The sequence below is a fragment of the Notamacropus eugenii genome, chromosome 2 (assembly GCF_028372415.1).
Source record: "Notamacropus eugenii isolate mMacEug1 chromosome 2, mMacEug1.pri_v2, whole genome shotgun sequence".
NCBI classification, from domain to species: Eukaryota; Metazoa; Chordata; class Mammalia; order Diprotodontia; family Macropodidae; genus Notamacropus; species Notamacropus eugenii.
Genome location: NC_092873.1, coordinates 265,406,123 through 265,428,469, shown reverse-complemented (window position 1 = coordinate 265,428,469; position 22,347 = coordinate 265,406,123). Strand labels below are relative to the sequence as shown.

General features: G+C 37.2%; 1 protein-coding gene across 1 annotated transcript in view; it reads left to right on the top strand.

Annotated features, from left to right (window-relative positions):
* THBS2 (thrombospondin 2) overlaps positions 1–22,347 on the top strand; it is a 48,654-nt gene that overhangs the window by 13,480 nt on the left and 12,827 nt on the right. Inside the window, exons 5-15 of the mRNA XM_072643934.1 lie at positions 4,645–4,814; positions 7,611–7,751; positions 8,323–8,419; positions 10,298–10,468; positions 10,895–11,071; positions 13,117–13,290; positions 13,545–13,672; positions 13,795–13,947; positions 15,031–15,249; positions 18,528–18,635; positions 20,610–20,769. Coding sequence (XP_072500035.1) covers positions 4,645–4,814; positions 7,611–7,751; positions 8,323–8,419; positions 10,298–10,468; positions 10,895–11,071; positions 13,117–13,290; positions 13,545–13,672; positions 13,795–13,947; positions 15,031–15,249; positions 18,528–18,635; positions 20,610–20,769 — 1,698 coding nt within the window. The remainder of the gene's footprint in view (positions 1–4,644; positions 4,815–7,610; positions 7,752–8,322; positions 8,420–10,297; positions 10,469–10,894; positions 11,072–13,116; positions 13,291–13,544; positions 13,673–13,794; positions 13,948–15,030; positions 15,250–18,527; positions 18,636–20,609; positions 20,770–22,347) is intronic.

Here is a 22,347-nt window from a genome sequence, read left to right as displayed (position 1 = left end):
TAAAAATTATATTCCTCTGTAACTGAAAATTAGATGGAAAAGCAGAACCCGGAGGGAGTAGGAGAGTTCCTGGCAATGAGGAAACAAGGAGAAATGATTTTGAAATAGGACATGATCTGCGGAAATATGGACTTGCATATGATGTTCTAGGTAGCTAGAGGCAGCATAAGACCACTTGATTCCATGGGTAGGGTGATTGGTGGAAAGACAAACTTTGCCCAGTTCTTAGCTTTGCCAAAAGATGCCCTTGTCCTATAGATTTTTTTTATATCCCAGAATGAATTTCACTTTTTTTGGCACTTTGTCCATGCCATTAGAATGAAGGAGTTTGAAGGAATGAACTGCTACATTTCTGTCCATAAACAGATGGAAGCAGATTGTTTTATCCCCAGCCAACAATCCAGTTTCTAGTTGACTTTGACAGCAGGTGCCATGTTTCAAGAAACAAAATACTTTTCCTCACACCCTACTGGCAAATCACAGTGGATTCAAATAGCTTTTTATATTTGATTCACTGAGGGAGTGACAGTAGGACAAGCCAGCTTCAGACCCTATATTCAGACACATGTATTTGTTTGATTATCTATGTTACTACTGAACTGTAATGCAGTGGGGAGGGATTAAGGCAATTACCAGTGCAATTACCTACCATCAAAACACATTGGAAAGAGTTCTGCTTAGAGAGAAGATTTTTCTAATATTCCAGTCACAAAGAAGCATTATTAAACTAAATAGTCTGGCTAAGTCTGCCTCGTATTTATGGAGTATGTTATAAAATGGAAAAGGGAGAACTGTGATGAGACAATAATATTAGAATGGAAACCGCCTAACACCCCTAAAGAGAAAGCATTGCTGAATGTAAAGACCAGCAGTTGAATGGGAAGAGCACTGGAATTGGAGTAAAGACCTGCGCTGAACTTTGACGTTTACTAGTTGCATTGCTAAACATCAGTTTAGCAAATAGGAAAAAAAATACTTGTAGTACCAACCTATTGTGTGCGTGTTTATATTTATTTATACTAGTTACTATATTTATTTATACTAGTTTTTTATACTATATTAGTACCTAATCTATTGTGAGGCCAAAGTGAAATATGTATATAAAATGATATGTCAATTATCTTTTATTTGCATCTTTATATTCCTATATGATTTAATTTTATGCCCACATAAGGAGCAAATATTTCTTTCCTATTCCTCTTATGAACTCACTTTAAATAGGGCATTGCTACTCATTACCAAAGGGTTCTAGTTTCTAGAATATCCAAGAATGCTTATACCAGTGAGTGATTTACCTCAAGCCTGAGAATATTTCTGAATTTCAGGATTATTGCTTATTATCTGTACTTGTTCTGTCTGGAAATAGATTCTCTAGCTGCTAAGCACCCATCTATACCAAGGACGTTTTGACCATATATAGGTACAGCATCTTAATCATAGCTAATGTCTATCCGGTCCTTTTTGATTATGGTGTTCCATGTATACATTATCCAGTATGATGTGGAGAAAGGAAGAAAATTTTAATATCTTCATTTTATAGTTGAGGAAACACACTCGAAGGTAAGTAATGTACTTGAAACAACACATAATTGGATTAAAAATGAGAGGCAGAGAAAGAGAGAGACAGAGAGACAGAGACAGAGAGAGAGAGAGAGAGAGAGAGAGAGAGAGAGAGAGAGAGACAGAGAGAGAGAGACAGAGAGAGAGAGACAGAGAGACAGAGAGAGAGAGAGAGACAGAGAGAGAGAGACAGAGAGACAGAGAGAGAGAGAGAGAGAGAGACAGAGAGATAGAGACAGACAGAGAGAGAGAGAGAGAGAGAGAGAGAGAGAGAGAGAGAGAGAGAGAGGTCTCAGCTCCAAAGCCTCTGACTCCAAGTCTAGATATTTTCTGTGATTACCCTATTTATCTCCATGTCAGTCAGGATTCTTATTACAAGTCAGGGAGATTAATATTCGAATACTATGCTATTGGGACTAGTAGTAATCAACATTTCCTAACCAAAACTATGGATAAAATTAAACTGAAATAAACTGAAGATGCTAAAGAGGTTCCTTAAAAAGACTCCAGAGTGAATAGAAAAAGACAGTGCCAATTGCCTAGCACAGTAACTTGTATATAGAAGACTCTTGAGAGAGGTTTGTTGAATGGAATGTGTTTGAATAGAAATAGATTATAGTGGAAAGTGCTCTGGAGATGAGTAAAGATTATACACTAAACATGAGCGAATGAAGTAGTTCTAGAATTAAATAACATGAGCATATAAAGATGAAATAGTACATATAAAATTCAGTCTGAGAGGCAACTTCTTGCAGTGGAATATTGGTCTGGTATTGGTTTCAAGGATGAACAAAGGAAGGAAAAAGCATTTACTAAATGCTTACTATATGTCAGGCATTGTGCAAAGTGTGCTGAGAATATAAATATGAAAGCAAATAGGGACCTGCCCTTAAGGAGCTTATAACCTAATGGGGGAGACAACACATCAAAAAGTGGTGAGCATAAGGGGCATGTTGGTTTAGAAATTTAGAAGGAAGACCTTGATTCATAGCTTCTCCCTAACACATAATATCTGTGAGCCCTCAGGCTTACTTAACCTGTAAGTGCCTCAGGCAAGTGTCAGACTTCAAATTACAGATGATGGTGGAGGAAATCTTTGACCCTGGTAACTCCCTTTGAGGATGAAATTGCAGGTGGTTTGGACCAAAGAAAATGTGATATAATTATCCCAGTGAAGCAAAAGAATAATGTTCAAAGGTAGGTCTGCATCTATTGTTTGAGCTATGAATAGGGCACTGCTCCTCCAGGACATTAAAATGAATATATGAACCCAACTTGGGTCCTTCATCTAGAGACTGACAGATTCGACAAGCTGACTTGTCAAATTCCAGGCCAGAGCTGTTTCATGGGTGTGGCATCCCTTTATGTTTTTGGATGTCACAAACCCATGTTTGGCCCCAAGACTGAGGACCTACAGAGCACAATCTTAGCTGTGGGAAAAAGAAAGGTGGGAGAAAGTTGATGAGAATAAGCATTGCAAAGGTATATTGTATTTTAGCATATGGTATTTCATTTTCCCCCCAATTACATATTATAACAATGTTTAATATTTGTTTTGTTTTTTTAGTTCAAATTCTGTCCCTTCTTTCCCTCCCCCTCCCTAAGATGGTAATGTTAGATGATAGGTTATAACATGTACAACCATGTGAAACATTTCCAAATTAGTCATTTTGTACAAAAAGATTCGATTGAAAAAATGAAAGAAAAAATAGCATGCATAGACAATATCAAACAAATATTGGACAAAATGGCATGTATTCAGACAATACCAATTCTTTCTCTGGAGGCAGATAGTACTTCATCCTTACTACTTTGGGTTTTTCTTGGATCATTGTATTGCTGCGAATAGCTGTCATATCATCATATTATATTGCTGTTACTGTGTACAATGTTCTCCTCGTTTCGCTCACTTCACTTTACATCAGTTTATGTAAGTCTTTCCAGGTTTTTCTGAAATCATCCTACTTGTCATTTCTTATAACACAATAATATTCCATCACAATCGTATACCTCAGTTTGTTTAGCCATTCCCCAATTCCCTTAGATTTCCTTAGATATTCCTTAGATTTGTAATTCTTAACCACCACAAAATAAGCTGCTATAAAATAGTCACTTAATGTTGTTAAGAATAAGTAATTCACATAGGGAGTTAAGGGAAAATTCCTTTTTAAAAAATGGAAGAGATGGTGGTACATATGCTTTCTTTCAAGAAACAATCAACAAACATTTATTAGATTTCTGTTATGTGCTGGGAATTGATCTACACTAGCCAATAAGGATACAAAGACAGCATTAAATAGTCCCTGTCCTCAAGGGCATACATTCTATGAGAAGAGGCAGAATGTGTGTGTGTATGTGTATGTGTATGCGTGTATGTAAGTCTGTAAGAAGTAAATACAAATTATGTTGATGGGAGCAGGATGGGGGAGACTATGGCAGCAAAGATAAGGAAAAGTGTCACTGAAAATGTGAGATACTAGCAAAAAAAGGGAAGGAGGGTGGATTATAGTGAAGTTTTTGAACATGAGAGAAACCTGAAATGTACTAAATGAATGAGTCATAAGGAAGGATGTTTGGTGATAGGAATGAGAGGGAAATGAGATGACGAATGATCAGCAGGTCAAGAGACTATGCAGTAATGTTTTAGAGTTGGAGCTGGGAAGAAGGAGAGACACTCAATATCAGGGAAAGAATAGGAGGAAGCCATGTAAGTATCAGCGTGAATGCTATATATGATGTAAAACTAATACATCTGTGTAAAGTTACAAATATAAGGTTCCTAGAATACTGAATATATTCACTTCATGAATGAAAGCTTTCTTTTGTCAGTGAACTGTCTTTACGTGCTGATTCAACTTTTGTGGGATGGAACAGGACTCCCTTGTGAAAAAAGAAAAGTTGTAATTAGAAACAGCTGATTTTCAACTCGTCTCTGTTGCCATGGGTATAATTTAGCATCGGACAACTCCAAAAACAGATGCCACTCAACTCCACCTCTGGGGCCAGCATATAATTCCCCAAGCAAGCTATAATCAGAGGTCCAATGTTGCCTGTGCAACCATTCTTTGTTCCCTTTTCCTGCAGCTGAAATGAACACCATCAATGAAAGCACAGAGATACTCCGCCTTAGCCCAAACATAGAGAAAAAGGCAGAAGTTTGTGAACGCTCCTGTGAAGAGCTGGGCAGCATGATCAATGAAATATCAGGTCTACACAACCTGATCAACAGCCTCAGAGACAATCTAAATAAAGTGGTAAGTTCCACTAAGAATGAGCTAGAATAGAGAAGCCTGGAACTTCTTGGTTTAGTTGAAAGATCATTGGCTCTAAAGTCAGAGGATCTGTGTCAAATCTTTCCTCTTGTGTTTATTCCCTGTAAGATCTTGAACAAGTCACTTGTAATCCCTGGGTCTCAATTTTCTTATCTACAAAATGAGGAAGTTTGAATTTAAACAGTATATGAGGAGGCTTTTTTTTTTTTATCTTCAGATATCTGATGGCTTGATCATAGACGAGTATTTCCTTGAGCTTAGCTGAATAGTGACAGTGTGTATGGCTGGAGATCTATCTGTTGATTCTTTTTGTTGGATGGGGAAAACTGATCACGAGGTAGCATTTAATGTCCAAATTGAAGTAGTTTCCCTAGAAATTCTAAATTGAGTATTTAACAGATGGTTGTTCAAAGAGTTCTCTTTGTTTCTTTGAGTGCCATTTGATGTATGAGTTCATTGATGAGAATGGAACATGAAAAGGTTTGCAAATTCTCTGAAATTCCATCTGTCTTATGTCCAGATGGAGGCTCTGTATTAAAGAATATATGACATTTGTAGAAGATGTGGCAACATTCTTTGGCTTAGAGGCTGATTCTCTAGGACCTGAGTGGGATTAAAGAAGAAAAGTGAGAAAAATGCTAATGAGGAAGAATTATAGCTCTTTACAAAGAGATAAAAGACATCAGGATCTAGATTTAAATTTAAACCTAATGAATACTTGTAGCAAGTGTACTTCCATACAGTAATAGAGACCACGGTATTAATTGGAGTATTATAAGGATGAACGAGAACAGAGGTGGAACATCTGGGTCTGGTTATTCAGTGACATTTAGGGGAAAGCAAAGGAAATGAAACCTCTCTGAGGGTTATGTGACTGGGAGGAGAGTGTACTGTGGCTTAAATGTCCTGTGTTCAAATTCTTACCTCTGAACAATCCTCACTCCTTCTTGCTGACCAATTAGCAGTGGATGAGTGCTCAGAGTCTTTTCATTATTCTGTGATCCTGGCTCTCTAGAGGATGCAATAGAGAGATAAAGTGTAAGGTTATGAAAAAGAATGGTGCTAGGGCTATTTTGGGGTTGAGAAATTAATCTGACCTTCTTGTAGCATCAAGCCCTGCACCCATTCCTTGCCCCAATTATTTAGAGAGTCTTTAAATTTTACATTTGGGAAATTGATTCTTATTTTAAATCTGGACATGGTCTCAGGAAACAGAGGCTATATTACTTCCATTCCTATGATTCTTTGCTTCCATTATTAGCGGAAAGGCTTTTGGACCTCTCTGAATCTGCCTGGAGAAAGTATCTATCATGAATAGCTAAAAGTAGGAATATTTCTCATTAGAGTAGAAAGTATGGATAATCCTGTACCAAAGCAAAGCAAACATTTGACAGTGTCTGCAGACATATGCAGGACTGGAACAAATCCACAAAGCTTTGTGTCCTCCCCTTCAGCGCATTCCCATAGCAAGAGCTGTCTTTAAGGGGGCAGACATTTACAGCACGCTAGCCAGGCTGATGGATCTAGGATAGAGGGCATTCACAGTCTTTTTCCTTGATGATATTAGCATTAATAGTAGGATGATTTTTTTTCTTTCTTTTGTTATAATGATATTAGCATTAGTAGTAGGGTGATTTTTTTCTTTTCTTTTGTTATTAACATAAGCCATAAGAGTCAGTTCAGTCTATTCTCTCCCTCTGCCTTCTGGAATTTCAGTCCAGGAGCTCAACAGCCAGCGGGTGCTGCCTTCACCTGTTTGGCTCATCAGTCAAAACCTTTGAGCAGAAGAGGAGAAATAAAATTTATCTTCTAATAGGGTGATGTCAAATTAGCAAAACATTAAGATGTGAAGTGGGTAAAAGTGAAAACTGCCTGTATAACTTTGGTTTGAGGTTAGGAAAATACTTAGGGCTGATTTTGTTGTAGTAATAGTAGGTGTAATAGAATAGTAGTAGTATTAAGTAGTAGAAGTAATAGGTAGTAATAGTAGAAGTTGTAGTAATATTAGTTGTAATAGTGGTAGTAGAATAGTTCTACTAGCATTAAATAGTAGAAGTAGTAGAAAATAGTAGTAGTAAAAGTGAAATAGTAGTAGCAGTAGTAGAAATAGTTATAATAGTGGTATTAAGTAGTAAAAGTTATAATAAGTAGTAGTAGTAGTAAAGTAGTAGTAGCAGCAGTAGAAATAGTTACAATAGTAGTAGTAGAATAATAATATTATTATTAAGTAGTATTAAGTAGTAGAAATGATAGTAGTACTAAGATGACAATGATGATGATGACTACTACTACTACAAGTAGTCATAAAGTAGTAGTAACAATCATAGGAGTAGTAGATAGAGTTGTAGTAGTGGTAGAATAGTTGTGGTATTAAGAAGTGGAAGTAGTAGTAGTAGTAGCAATAGCATTAGTAGTAGTTGTAGCAGTGGCAATAGTAATAGTAATGATAATAGTAGTATTTGTATACCTTTTTGTGTTTCTTCAACTTTGATTACTTTCCATCTTTACTAGCCTGGAATCATCTAAGTGGTCTAGATGTGCTTTATGTTTCTTAATAATATGTATCTAACAGTGCTTTAAATTTTGCAAAGGCTTAATTTACATACATTTTGAAAAGGTCTAATTTACATATATACATACATCACTTGTACTTATTGGAAGAAAGAAATAGTTAACCAGAAACCAGAATGTTATCATTAAGATGCCTTAATACTGACTTGAAATTGAATGCTGGACTTCACTAGTGTCTTTTGCTTGAGGATATCTTTACTTTTCTAGACAAATGATAATCAAGTTCTCTGGGAACTCGTTGGTGTGCCTCTAAAGGTGAGGAACCAGACAGCATGTTGGCAGGATGGCCGTTTCTTTCAAGATAATGAGACCTGGGTAGTGGACAGCTGTACTAAATGTACTTGCAAGGTAAGAATTTGGAAGCACTTTTCCTCTATGAACTGGAAAGGGGGGGAAGAAAACAGAGACAGAGAGAAAGATGGAGACAGAAACAGAGAGAAACAGAAGACAGAGAGAGAGAGAGAGAGAGAGAGAGAGAGAGAGAGAGAGAGAGAGAGAGAGAGAGAAAGAGAGAGAGAGAGGAGGGGGAGGGGGAGAGGGAGAGAGGGAGAGAGGTGAGGAAGTGAGACAGAATGAGTAAGGAAAAGAGAAACAAAAGAATATCTTTCCATCCTTTCATAAACTGTAAGATAACATACATTCCTTGGAAAATCAAAATGTAGTTATTGTGTCGGAAAACAATCTGTGACTAACAGATCATGCTGTATTGAAATAGGAATTAAGTATTTCTATAACATGGGAATGTGAAAGCTAAAAAGAATCTAGCCCTCCTCTCCATTCTGCAGTAACTTGAGACATAGAGGGATTCCTCCTCCCTCCTTCCCTCCCTTCCTTCACTGTTGCTATTTTGCAAAGGTTGTACTGTGTTTATAAAAAAAAAGTTTAACAGCAGAAACTAATGAAATGGCTTTCTCTGTAGAAATTTAAGACAGTTTGCAACCAAATCACCTGCCCAGCAGTAACTTGTGCCAATCCCTCCTTTGTTGAAGGTGAATGTTGTCCTTCCTGCTCCCCATGTAAGTATCAACTACTCCAAATGGGAACAATTAATTTTATGCAAATCAGGGGTAACTGATAGCACAGTGGACAGAGGTCTGACCTGGAGTCAAGAAGATTTGACTTCAGTTTGATCTCAGATACTTATTAGTACCCTTGACAAATCTCCCTTAATTTCCTCATCTGTAATAGAATAGAATAAGCAGAGTCGGACATGACTGAATGACTGAACAACCACAAAAATGTGCCAGGAACTGAACTGAACACTTTTAAAATATCTTATTTGAATCTTATAACAGTTCTGTGACAGTGACTATTATCATTCCCATTTTATAGTTGGGGATACTATGATCAAGGTTATTGTAAAGCTAAAATCAGATGTTTATTTCTAAATATTTGCAAAGTGCTTTAAAGCCTTAAAACACTGTATACATGCTAGCTACTACTGTCACCACCACCATCTCTACTATCACCACTCCTCTTCCTCCTCCTCCTACCACCACTGCCGGTACTACTACTAATATGTATGTATGTCTATCTATAGATATAAATAGACATAGATATGAAATTGACAGTAGAAGTTGGTTTGGAAGGGAGAATGAAGACAATGAATGTAAAAACATGAGCAAAAAAATGAGCAAAAGAGATGAGTAAAAAAATCAGTCTCTAGGGACTAATGTGCTTTTTTAAAAAAATAATAAAGTAATATTTTTCGTCAAGATAACTTGTGAAACCCTCCAAAGTTAATGTCCACATAAATAGAATATTCTTACTAATCATACCAGTTCACATTTATATAGCCATCATCAATTATTACACTATTCTAGCCTCATAATAGCCCCTTGAGGTTGGTGGGATAAATATTACTATCCCCCTTTCCCTCTTTGGTTGAGGGAACAATTGAAGCTAGAGAAGGAAGAGTGCCTTGGCCAAGATCCAATGGTCAGTAAGTAGGGGTCCAAGATTCAAACCCAGGTCTCCTTTCATTATAATATGTTTCCATGAGAACACAATAAATTTGAAGTGGTATTTGCCAGGTTGAGTGTTTTCATTTTTTACTGCTTATTTTTTTTTAATGTTTTCCTTGGATTTGCAATGAAAATAAAGTAACAAGATTGGAACTAAGTTTTCCTGTGTCATGGCAAGATTGATCTATTTTCGTACCTCTCTCTCCAAGTATCTTCTGTTGTGCTACCTTTTGTCTTCCCATTGCATTTTAAATCTCCATTACTGGAGTATCCTAGGCCTTGAGATTTATCTCTGGTTGGTAGATCAGGGTGTAAGTCTTGGGTGGGATTTCAGCATTTTGACCAGCTATCAGTGACACAGATTTGAACCTGGATTCTGATTTCAAAGTCAATGTTTTTTTCACTGTAGCTTGCTGCCTATGATATTGATTTTTTATTAGTACTAGGATGGCTTCTGCTTAGGACCACATACTTGCTAGAAAGGGGGAGAAATGTTTTGTTTCTTCAGATAGAAAATGATATATTTAGGTTCATTCATTATAATGAGATCTAATCAGGAATATGCTGGAAAATGTTTAACAACAAGGTCTCTGAAAGAAAAGGTATCACATTTTAAAGTTCAATCTCTATTATTAACATTTAGACATTTAACAACACAATAAAACAAGCTCTAATTTGTAGCATTTGTCAGTTTCCAATGCCCACACTGAAAATTTAACAGTTGTCACCTAACAGTTGGCTCTGGCTCACCCCTGAACCTGAATTCAAACAACCCCCCCCCTTTTTTTTTTTATCATTGTTCAGTTTAATTCTAGTCATTTTTAAAAAGCACCTATTTAATGTGAGATACTGTGTCATTGCTATATTCAAATGATCCAACTGTCCATGAAGATAAGGCCTGGACCTTAATTATTTTCTCTGATTACCCAGTCAATGACAATGAGGAGGGCTGGTCCCCATGGGCTGAATGGACGGAATGCTCTGTCACATGTGGTTCAGGAACACAACAGAGAGGACGCTCATGTGATGTCACCAGCAACACATGCCTAGGACCCTCTATCCAGACAAGAATGTGCAGCCTTGGCAAATGTGACAACCGAAGTAAGTCTTCGATGGTTCTGTACTTGGAAAGTCTCTTTCCTTTATTACTGTTACCTGTTACATCAACAAGTTCAGACCATTCCTCTTTTAGCTTGCTGGTGTGCTTATAACTCTTTTTATTATAGAAATAACATGCTTTCTGATTGCTTAGTCTCTGACTGCTTATTGTAGTAACCTTCTGTACTAATGAGAAATTTTCTCCAGGTTAACCCCTAGAATACTAGAATTTAGAAGATTAAACTATTTCTTATTCTCATTTTAGGTAATGTTTCACTTCCTTCCTGGGTTCCATCTTTGAAATATCAATCAGTTGACAAGTCAAACATCTGGGTTGGGGTTAGGTCCTCTGGGTGAACTTTAGTTATTTCCTTCCTTATTTAAACAATATAGGATATTAATCTCCTGCTATGTTTCTACATCTGTTAGGACGGCATGATGGTGGCTGGAGTCATTGGTCCCCTTGGTCTTCCTGTTCTGTAACCTGTGGGTTGGGGAACATCACCCGTATCCGTCTCTGCAATTCCCCTCTCCCACAGCTGGGAGGAAAGAACTGTAAAGGAAGTGGACGTGAGACAAAAGAATGTGAGAAGCCGCCTTGTCCAAGTAAGTCTATGGGAACAGCAGCACCCTACTGAGTTTCTTTGTATGTGGTATTGCCAGTTGAAGGATTGCTATGGACATGAGCCGATAGAAAGAAGACATTCATGCCCGAGACTATTTTCAAAACTAGCCCAGTTTGAATAAAACAAGCACCAGAAACATTCTTATTGAAATAGAAAATGCTGTATAGTCATCTTGGCATGGTCAGCTTTTGGAGCATGGCCTTCCAGATTGATGCTGATTGCCTGGGCTCCACATTGACTTTGTATGGCTTAGCTCTGACTTCACTGATCTTTTGCAAAGACTTCAGTATAAAATTAAAAGAAAACAAAAAACCCCCCTTAAATTGCAAATGCAATTACAATAGTGAATTCTTGAACAAAAAGATGGCTTAAAGTTATGTAATATACAAAACCAAAAACTATTTTCCCCTTTCTCTTCCTTCTCAATTATGTTGCAAGAGATGGGGTTCATAAAAGGCAGGGTGACTCTGAACAGTTTTGCCCAACTTCTAGAAAATCTGTTTGCTAAAAGATGAAATATGATTACGAAAATAGGACATTGCTATCTTTTTATAGAGGAATTATTTCCTTTGCAAAATGCCCAATTACAGTCTTTTTTTTTTAAATGATGAGCTCCTTTAGTAGTTTGATTCATATGTGACTTTTCAGAAATATGAAGCTATGTTGTAAGGAGAACAAATCACTAGAACTAGAATCAGAAGATCTGAGTTCAAATCTTACCTTTCTTACTACCTGTTTGACCTTGGCCAAGTCATCTCATATTTGTGGGGATTCAGTTTTCTCATCTCTAAAATGATTTAGATGTAAAATGGCCTGCTCAACCTCTCAGGTACCTTTTAGTTTTACATCTGAGGTCCTTTGAGCACATGTGAAGTGAACTAAATTAGTAATACAAAAGCCCTACATAAAATTTGAAATTTTTTTCTATAAAGTTAAAAACAGTTCTCTGAAATACTACCATTTCTAAAATTTTATATATTTTATCTCAAAATCAGAATATTTCACCTGACAAGGACTCCTGGTTAGTGATCATCCCGGCCTGAAGATCTCAGGAAAGGAAATATACAACCTCCTGGGCATCTCATTATACCTTTTTATTGTTAGTTCAGCTGTGTCTGACTCTTCATGACTCCATGGACCATAGCGCACTAGGCCTTTCTGCCCTCTGCTATGTCTCAGTCTATCCAAGTTCATGTCATTGTTTCCATGACACTATCTATCTATCTCATCCTTTGCTGTCCCATTTTCCTCTTACCTTCAACCTTTCCCATCATCAGGGTCTTTTCCAATGAGTCCTATCTTCTCATTTAGATATTTGTGAAGTTGACTTTTTCCTTAAGTAGAGTCAAAACCATACTCTCCTCTCCTTCTTTCCATTTCCTCTTGTCCTAGAGAATCTAATAGTTCTTTCACAAGAAAGGCCTTTAAGCACTTGAATATAGCTATCATTTCCATGTTTTGCTATTTATTATCAAACTAAAAATGGAATTAAATCCATATTCCCCAGAAAGTTAATAATAATAATAAACGTATTTATGCAGTACTTTCAGGTTCATAAAGAATTTTCCTGATAACAACTCTGAAAGGCAGGTTATATAAGTAGTAAAATGATAAAAAAAATCATTTTGCAGCTGTGGAAATAGTCTCAAAAAACTAAGTAAAATATCCACGATCTCACAGAATAAGATGAAATATTTTCCCCCTAATTTTCTTCCATTTATTTACACATATTTTCATATATATGTATTCATATATATGTCTACATCCATATATATATACACACACATATATATATATATATACACACATATATACACATACATATGTATATGTAAATACTGTCTGCCTCAATAGAAGATAAGGTACTTGGTAGCAGGAATTTTTACATTTTGTTTCTATCTCTGATAGCCTAGTACAGCATGAGTACTTAGCATCACATAGAAAGCATTTAATATGTTTATGTTTGTTTGTTTGTTCATAGGTACTCTTCACACCACTAATCATTCACTCTTCTTTCAATTACAGTTGATGGTCGATGGAGTCCATGGTCTCCCTGGTCTGCCTGCTCTGTCACATGTGCAGGAGGAATTCGTGAGAGATCTCGGGTCTGTAACAATCCTGAGCCACAGTATGAAGGAAAGGATTGCGTGGGAGATGTCAAAGAACACCAGATGTGTAACAAACGGAGCTGTCCCGTTGGTATGTATGAAGTAATCAATGCTTCTGTTCTGATTCAGCAACATGTGAACTTTGACTCTGCCTTTGGCTGGCCATGATCTAGATGCTCTGATATAGGAATTACACCCAGCTCGGTCTGAACTATAGCCATGTAGTAGTCCATCACATAAAATGAAATTTCTGAAAAGAGTCAATATGACTGTCTTATTTTTACTTTAACATGATTAATATTTGGAATATTAAAAAAAATTCTACTTTGCCTCCTGTCTTCACAGATGGATGTTTATCCAATCCTTGCTTTCCTGGAGCAGAATGTAATAGTTTCCCTGATGGCTCTTGGTCATGTGGCTCTTGCCCAGTTGGCTACCTGGGGAATGGCACTCACTGTGAAGACCTTGATGAAGTAGGTGCCCTTCCTGGGCTATCATATCCCAAGACATTTTTCTCTCTCTCAAGATAAAGTCCAGGCATCATTTGAAGATCAGAGAACTCAACAAACCAGTTGTTTTGCTTGTTTCCCTACAGTGTACAGTTGTCACAGATGTCTGCTACATATCCAATAAGGTTCACCGCTGTGTCAACACCAACCCAGGCTTCCACTGCCTGCCATGCCCCCCACGCTACAAAGGAACTCAGCCTTTTGCTGTGGGCCTGGAGGCAGCCAGAACAGAAAAGCAAGTAAGTAATGTGGATGTGAGGTCAGTGGGCAAGAGATCAGCTGTGTAAACTTAGGGTGGAACACTTTCTAATGGCAATTCAGCCAAGAGCCACAAGGAAGGGAGAGTGGGGGAGTATCTAGTCTCAGATCAGTTGGGAAGGAAATGCACCTTCTGTTTGCGGGCTGGTTGGCACAGGCTGCATGATTCACTTAGGACAACACTTACTGTAAAAATATTTCTGGAGTTTGGCCTTTTCTACTCTTGGACAACAAAAGAACAAATCAAAAAAAAATATCACCGTTGGGGAATGAGATTTAATTGGGGAAGTATAATACAACCCTACAAATGTAGTTTCACAATCTTGATAAAATGCAATATCAGAGGCAAGGCTTGATCTGATCTTTTGAGCTACTAGTCTAGCCATTTATCTACTACACTACTGTCTCTCTATTGTCTTATAGTATGTTCTAAATGCTTGTTAGTTTTACGTAGTATAATAAATTAATGTATTATTTCAATTGTTGGTGCTGGTGATACAGATTTCTGCAATTTATGTAGACTGGAGGTGTCAAACATGGATGCAGCCAGCAACACTCCCAAGTGTAGCCTAGACCAAATTAAATTTTAATTTAGAAATATTAAAATAAATAATAATACAATAAAACATAGATAACATTTCATTTCAAAACTAAGTCAATTTACTGCACATAGGAAATCTTTATCTAAGTTTTAATGGTCCCCATTTCTATTTGAGTTTGACATCCCTAATAAAGGCTTTAGAATGATCCTGCCTAGAAATGTGTACATGGGGAGGAGGGAAAGTCCAGAGGGATCTGAAGTGGGACATAAAGGCAGAAAAATAAGATGACAGTGCATCTAGGCTGCTTGCCACTTGAAAGGAGAAATAGACTAGCTACAGCAAACCAGATGAATAGACTTCTGGTTACATGAATTCTACTGTCTCTGGGTAGTCAACCATAGACTTACCCATATCTCTGTAAAACCAATGCCTTATATATCTCATGTATTTCCCCTATAGTGCCTCATTCACATAGGACCTCAGTGGTGCTGAAGAACGACATTCTTGTGTCTTGTATTGCAGGTTTGTGAACCTGAAAACCCATGCAAAGACAAAACTCATAACTGCCATAAGCATTCAGAATGCATCTACCTGGGCCATTTCAGTGACCCAATGTACAAGTGTGAATGCAAGACTGGCTATGCTGGTGATGGGCTCATCTGTGGGGAAGATTCTGATCTGGATGGCTGGCCCAACAAAAACCTTGTCTGTGCAACAAATGCTACATATCACTGCATTAAGGTAAGTGGGAAGATATGTGAGTTGTGGTTAAGAAATGAAATTATGTGTTTGTGTGTGATATAGAAGCCAATTTTGCTACTTTTCTGTCATATTGCATTATTGTAATCTAAGGAGGGAGGGAACAAGAATTTATTAAGCACCAACTATGTGCCCAACACTGTGCTAGATGCTTTACAAATATCCCATTTGATCCTCACAACAACCCTGGGAGGTAGGTGCTATTATTATTCCCATTTAACATTTGAAGAAATTTAGGCAGATATAAGTTAAGAAAATTGTTTAAGGTGACACAGCTAGAAAGTATCTGAAGCTGGATTCAAACTCAGGTCTTCTTGATTTCATGTCAAATACTATATTAACTGAGTCACCTAGCTACTTAAGCTACCATTCTCATAGCATTTCTTTCTCAGGTCAAGGGGGTCATGATACTTCTGGGGAATAAAATTCATTTATCCATAAAATACATAGTAGGTATAAACATTCATCTTTCCTCTCTTATAGCCTTAATGAACTTTAAACAATTTATCCCTTAATTCTACGTATAAGGTATGTGTAGAGATGTACAGAGATAATAAATGCTTGCAAATATATCATGTATGTTACATATGCATGCACACCTCCTTACATATTTAAATGGATTTTTAAAATTTCTTTTGAAGTTCCCTCCAGTGATGCTGACTGCAACCCATCCACTCCAGGTCCAGCCTGTATAACCCATGTGGGTGCATGCCTGTATGTATAAGATACAAAAACTCAGGCAACCTGAAAAAGAGAGGAAAAAGGCATAGAGAAAATTAACAGGAAAACTGATCCTCCTAAGATCATCTGTTAACTTCACAGACCCCATACTCACTGGTCTTTGCTTGCTAGTGTTGGTCTAGTTAATCTATGAAATTTTAAGTCCCTCATAGGTAAAACAAAGGAGTTGGAACTGATGGCTGATCACCACCACCACTACAACTACCGCTACCACTTCCACAACAACACCAGCAATAATAACATTTATATATCACTTTACATTTAGCAAAGGCCTTTTATTCTGGTGCTGAATCTACAAACCTGTGATAGAAGAGGTAGCTTGGCAAAGTAGATAGAATATTGTATTTGAATTTAAGAAGATCTGAGGTCAAATGCCACCTCAGATTCCAGCTTGCTCTGAGACACTCTGCTAGACACCCAATGTCTCAGCCCTGACTTTCTCATCTCATGGGGATAATAATAATACCTACTGACAGGGCTATTGTGAGGATCAAGTGAAGTAATATATTTAAAATTTGAAACTTTAGGTATTGTTATAATGTTTATGAATTGCTCTCCTCACAAGAACCTTGTGAGATTATTATTTTCATCTTACAGATGATTAAACTGAGGTCCATAATAGAGAAGTGATTTAGCCCAAGCCACATAGCTAGTAACTAGAAATTCTGAGAGTTGGATGCATTGGATTCCACAAATTGTGTTCTTTCTTCACCAAGTTGCACCCAGAGTGGAATCCTTAGGGCCTTAGAACCACTTTGAAAATGAGGGTACAAACTTTACAAACCCCCATTTTTGCTCCAATTTGTCTAACTCTTCCTCAGCAATCCCATGACCTAATATTCTTGATTATTTACCTGGAAAAAGCATTGTCCTTTTCCAAGGATGGAAAGGTAAGTGATTGCTGCATAGTTGTGGCACTTAGTAAAAGTTTGAAAAATGTTTATTTACTATCTGACAATTCACAGGAAACCTTTAGTTATAATTGGAAATGGTTAGGATCAGTGCCCCAGGCACAAAGTAGATCAGGAAGCAAAACTTATTTTTCCAAGTAGAGCTTCCTCCAGTTGGCCTCTGAGGATATCTTTTGCTTTTCTTCCCCCAAGTCTCTTGTCAGTTAATCAGTGAACATATATTAAGCATGTATTATATAACAGATACTGTATTAAGCACTGGAAACACCAAGGCAAAAGACAGCTCCCTTCCTAAGGAAACTCACAATTGAATAGGGATATGCAAGATAAATTTGAAATAACCAACCGATGGAAGGTGTTATAATTAAGGGGGATCAGGAATGGCTAGAGGACATCACCTGAAAGAAAGAAAAAAAAGTCAATGAGTTCAAAAGCGACAGAGTGTAATGAGCATGCACGTAAGCAGCACATGTTTGAATACTGACCGCAAGCTAAGTATGGTAACGCCAGATCACTGTGACTAAGAAGATTCGCTGGGTAACCCGGGGCTCCACTGATTCCACTTTCCTGGCTCTCTGATTCTTTGGATCAGTGTCAGCTTTAATATTAATAACCACCCCTCTGACACTGTTATCATGTCATCCTGAAACATACTGGCTAAAGATGATGCACCAAGAGCAGGAGCTTCTGATCAGAAAAATGATACATATTGAACACATTTGTAAGTGCTCCTTCTCCGAGGGTTAGCTAATGCCTGTGTTGACTTAATAGAAACAAATGTGTTTTTAATGGTAACATTTTGATAATAACAAGTATTCTCAGGTGGTTCTTATCTGGAGCTCATTTTGATTTGGGAATATGATGTTAGTTCCTTTTATTTATATATCTTGCTACTATTAGGAGTAACAAAAAGACAGAAAATAACTTTTTTGAATAATAATTCTAAGCTCCAAACTGAACATGTCCCTCTATTCAAAGTATCTTTCATGGAAAATCGAAGTCCAATGGGTTTGCCAGTTTCTTGTTCGTCAGTATCTAATTTTGTAATCTAAGGTTGTGAGAAGAAAAGGAAAGATTGACTAAGTACTTCTGAATGCTTTTAAGTTTTTACAAAGAGAAAGGTTTTTTTTTCTTCTTTAGTGGTGTTTGGCAAACCCATGGAGATTCACAGCTTAGAAAATAAGATTACCCTTCGTCTCCACTCACCATTATAAAACACATAATTTTAGGGGCAGAACTTGAAAAGAAATACACTCATCACTTTAAAGGTTGGCAAATCACTGAGATTTCTTGTTCTTTCTATATAAAAGTTTCCTATAGAGGATGCCTATCTGGCATCTCCTATTCTTATTTACAAGGGTTGTTTTATTGAATTCATTTTATTGAACCCTGGAAATCTTCTGAAAATGATGACATTTGGAAGGGAATTTAGAGGCCATTGAGTCTAACTCCTTCATTTTATATAGGAAATGAAGGTCTGAAAATATTAAATGAATTGTTGAAGGTTCTATAGATATTACATAGCAGAGACAAGATTTGAACACAAATATTTTGACTTCAAACATGCCTACAAAATTGACTCAACTTTTTTTAACAATAAAATTTCAGGATAACTGCCCCCATCTACCAAATTCTGGCCAGGAAGATTTTGACAACGATGGCATTGGTGATGCGTGTGATACTGATGATGACAATGATGGTGTGGATGATGAGAAGGTAAGTTCTTTTTGTTGCATTTGTAACCATGTCCATGAAATAGCAAATGTCTATTTTTAAAATTATACTTTAATTACTTTGATCATTCTGCCTTTTTATCTAATTAAAAAAATCTTTTTAAATATCTTTACATGCTCTTCCCTGGAAATTTCATTTTCTTCTGTGACTTCATTTGTTCTCTTTCCCTATTTTTTTTTTGGTAGGGATAATTCCCAAGTGTCTATTTTTCTAGTCTCAGATTCTCAACAAGGTTCTGATCACATGTCCAACTATCTTCTAAATAGCACTACATGGATACTCCATTGGCATTTCAAATCAACAGATCTGAATTCATCACCTCCTCTACACATTCATGCCTCACCTTCTCCACTTTATTTGTGTTCATGACCTTTTGACCAGTCGCCTAGGTTCTTGATCATGACATTGTCTGGAACTATTCCCTAGACCTCATGCCTCACATCTATTTAATTGTCCAATACTATTGAATCTGGGTCTACAGTATTTGCCATGACTGTCTCCTCTTTTCTGTCCCCATTGACATGGCAACCTCCCTCACTCAGATTGTTGTATCTCAGTGTCTAAGTTACTTTCATAGCTTGCTGGATCTTCTGCTTCCCATCTTTTCTGTCTTTGTTCCACCCTTCATTCCCTGTTGGGAAATCTTTCTAATGTAACCATCTAATCTTACCTGAATTAAACTTAGATCTCAGTGTGACACAATCTTTTTTATCTAGATTGTAAGCTTCTTGAGGGCAGGGACTGTCTTTTTTTCCCTTTTTTTTAATACTTAGCACAGTTCCTGGCACATTGTGGGTGCTGGGGTACTAGTGCATGTGTTTTCAGTCTATTATCCCTTATGTTTGCTGCAACCTACCTCCTTTTCCTGTCTTTCTTTTTTTCTTAAATGGCCTTCCTTATACAACTTCTCATGGAAATAAGTCAAATGGGGTCACCTTTACATAGTCCTGTTCTGCTGCTTCATGGTGACATGGAGATTAATCTGGACTTTCAAAGGCTATGAAAGAACACAGTCTCTATCAGGTTTTGCCATGTAAGGAAAGCTTCAGATGAGGTCCCAGCAGAAGCCATTTAGGGACCAATCAATCTAACTAACTGCAAAGAGTAATCTATTCACTAGGGGGCAAATTCTTCACCCACAGCAACCCTCACAACAACAAGCAATGTAAATACCTAGGAGAAAATAACTGCTATAGAAATCAGGCCAATGCTCCATATTTTTCCATTTAAATACTTCCTATTAGAACCCTCCGGGCTAAGAGGCAGTGTGACATAGTGGTTAGAGAACCATTCTCTGAGTCAGCAAAAGTTGGGTTCAAGATTGGCCTCTGACACATCCTGGCTAGGTGATCCTGGGCAAGTCACTTAGCTCCTGAGTTCCCTAGGTATCTACCCATCTAAGACTATAAATTGCAGACAAGGTCCTGACCTATACTGGTAGAGAGAATGTCCTCATCTGGGAGTGCCCTGTGCCAATGACATCACAAGTCCAGTTCCTATCTGTCTAAATGTAAATTTCATTTAATAAGCTACCATAATTGAGTTAATTGTGGCAAAGAAAAATTCTATAACAGTGTAACAGAGTTAAGAATTGTGTCTCTAAGTCTGACCTCTTCTACCCATAATTACACTTCACAACTAGAAGAACAATGAGATTTCTTAAGTCTTATCTCCACCATGTCTTTGAGTAGACAATCCTGGCTTCATTATTTTCATTTCTATTTTCCACCTGACAACAAATACATTATAATAAAAGACATATAAAGTAAAGGACGTTAATGTTCAACTGAGCAAATATCAAATGAAATTACTTGTACAGCTCTTACTGTAGTGTCTAGCACATAGTAGGCATTATACAAATGTTTATTTTTTTCTTCTCTTCCCTTTCAAATAAAAAAACATTTCCAATTTTGTTGTGCTATATTTTCTCTTCAATTTTTTCTTTTGGTTTTCTAGGACAATTGCCCTCTCCTCTTTAATCCTCGTCAATCTGATTATGACAAGGATGAGGTTGGAGATCGCTGTGATAACTGCCCTTATGTGCACAACTTGGCTCAGATTGACACTGACAATAACGGAGAAGGTGATGCCTGTTCTGTAGACATTGATGGAGATGGTAAGTTCTTTTCCTTTCTCATTTCATTTCATGTATTTAAAAAAATATAATAAAATGATCAACTTCATTAACCTTATAGAAATCCTATTCCATGTGCACTCCTCCTGGTTCTTATCTCCTTCCTTCCTTCTGTGGTGAATATCTTCAACTCTACTGAAATAGAAACACTAAGTTGATGAGGTTTGCATGTGCCCCTCCTAGTTTTCAAATTTTTCACCTTTTTTCCCTTTCATAATTTGATAACAGTGACTTATAGTTTATATCTGTCTAAAAATATATGCATTTCTTACATAATTGTGGTGTGTGTACTTTGTAAAAGCATTTCAGCCATTACCAAGCAAATAGTACAATTTTTCTTCTTCAGTAGGGGGTCTTCAGTGGCCCTGGAATTATGCCACAGAAAGAGCTGCCTGTTTTATCTACAGTTAATAATAATAATAAGGCTTCCCCATCAATAATATTGATGAACTTGTTTGGGGTTCTATCCAGTCATGAAATACCTTCTACAAATTCACAACCCTGCATCACCTACTTTGCTTCCTATGCTACCTCCTCTTTACCATCTACCCTGCAAGTGATCATGCAATATCTACTGCATATTTGGTATTCTAGCAATGAGGAATGAATCACTTCTGGAAGCAGTCCAATTCTGCTCTAGGGCAAGCCTTAACTTCTAGGACCATTTTTCCTGATGTCAAGGCTGAATTTGCCTCTTTGCAATTTCTGTTTCTTCTTCCTAATTCTGCTGTAGGGGACCAGAACAAGTCTAACATTTCTTCCATATGACAGCCCTTCAGATACCTGAGGATAGCCATCGTGTACCCTCCCTGCCCAATCCCCAGTGTCTTCTCTTGCACAGGCTCACCATTTCCAATTTCTTCAGCCAAAGCTCATCTATGATACCATGATCTCAAAGCCCTACACCTTCATGATCACCATACTCAAGACATTCTCCTACACAGCAATGTACTTCCCAAAATATGGGGCTGTGAACTGAACATCCTAATCCATATCAGACAGGATACAGAAAGACTATTGGGTCCATGGTCTTGGGCAGGGTATCTCCCATTCCTTGAATTTCATGTATAGTTTTTGAGATGGCACATGAGTTAAAGGCATCTACCAGTTGCAGATACTGGGTTTCTCTCTATACTCCTGTCCATGTTATTACTAGCATTACTCTGATTAATCAATGATTCCACTTGAAAATAGTTGAATATAGAATTAATGCATGCAAAGTAATGTGGTATAAGCAGAGAAAAAAGCATTTGCACTATATACATTCACAGGATCTCAGACCCATAAACTCAGAGTTATAAGGAATCTTAAAAATTACAGAGTTCAGTCCTCTAATTTTACAGATGAAGAGATTGAGTGACATAAAGGTTAAATGATTTGCTCAAAACTACACAGCTAGTAAGTATCAGATGAGGGATTTGAACGCAAGTTTTTCTCACTTGTCTACTATACTATATGCTATGTCATGCTGCCTTTCAAATGTCTGAATTTCTGGAAGGCACTAAGGATGTGTATGTATATTGATATATTTACAAGCATCTGAGGATGGTGACCTGGAAG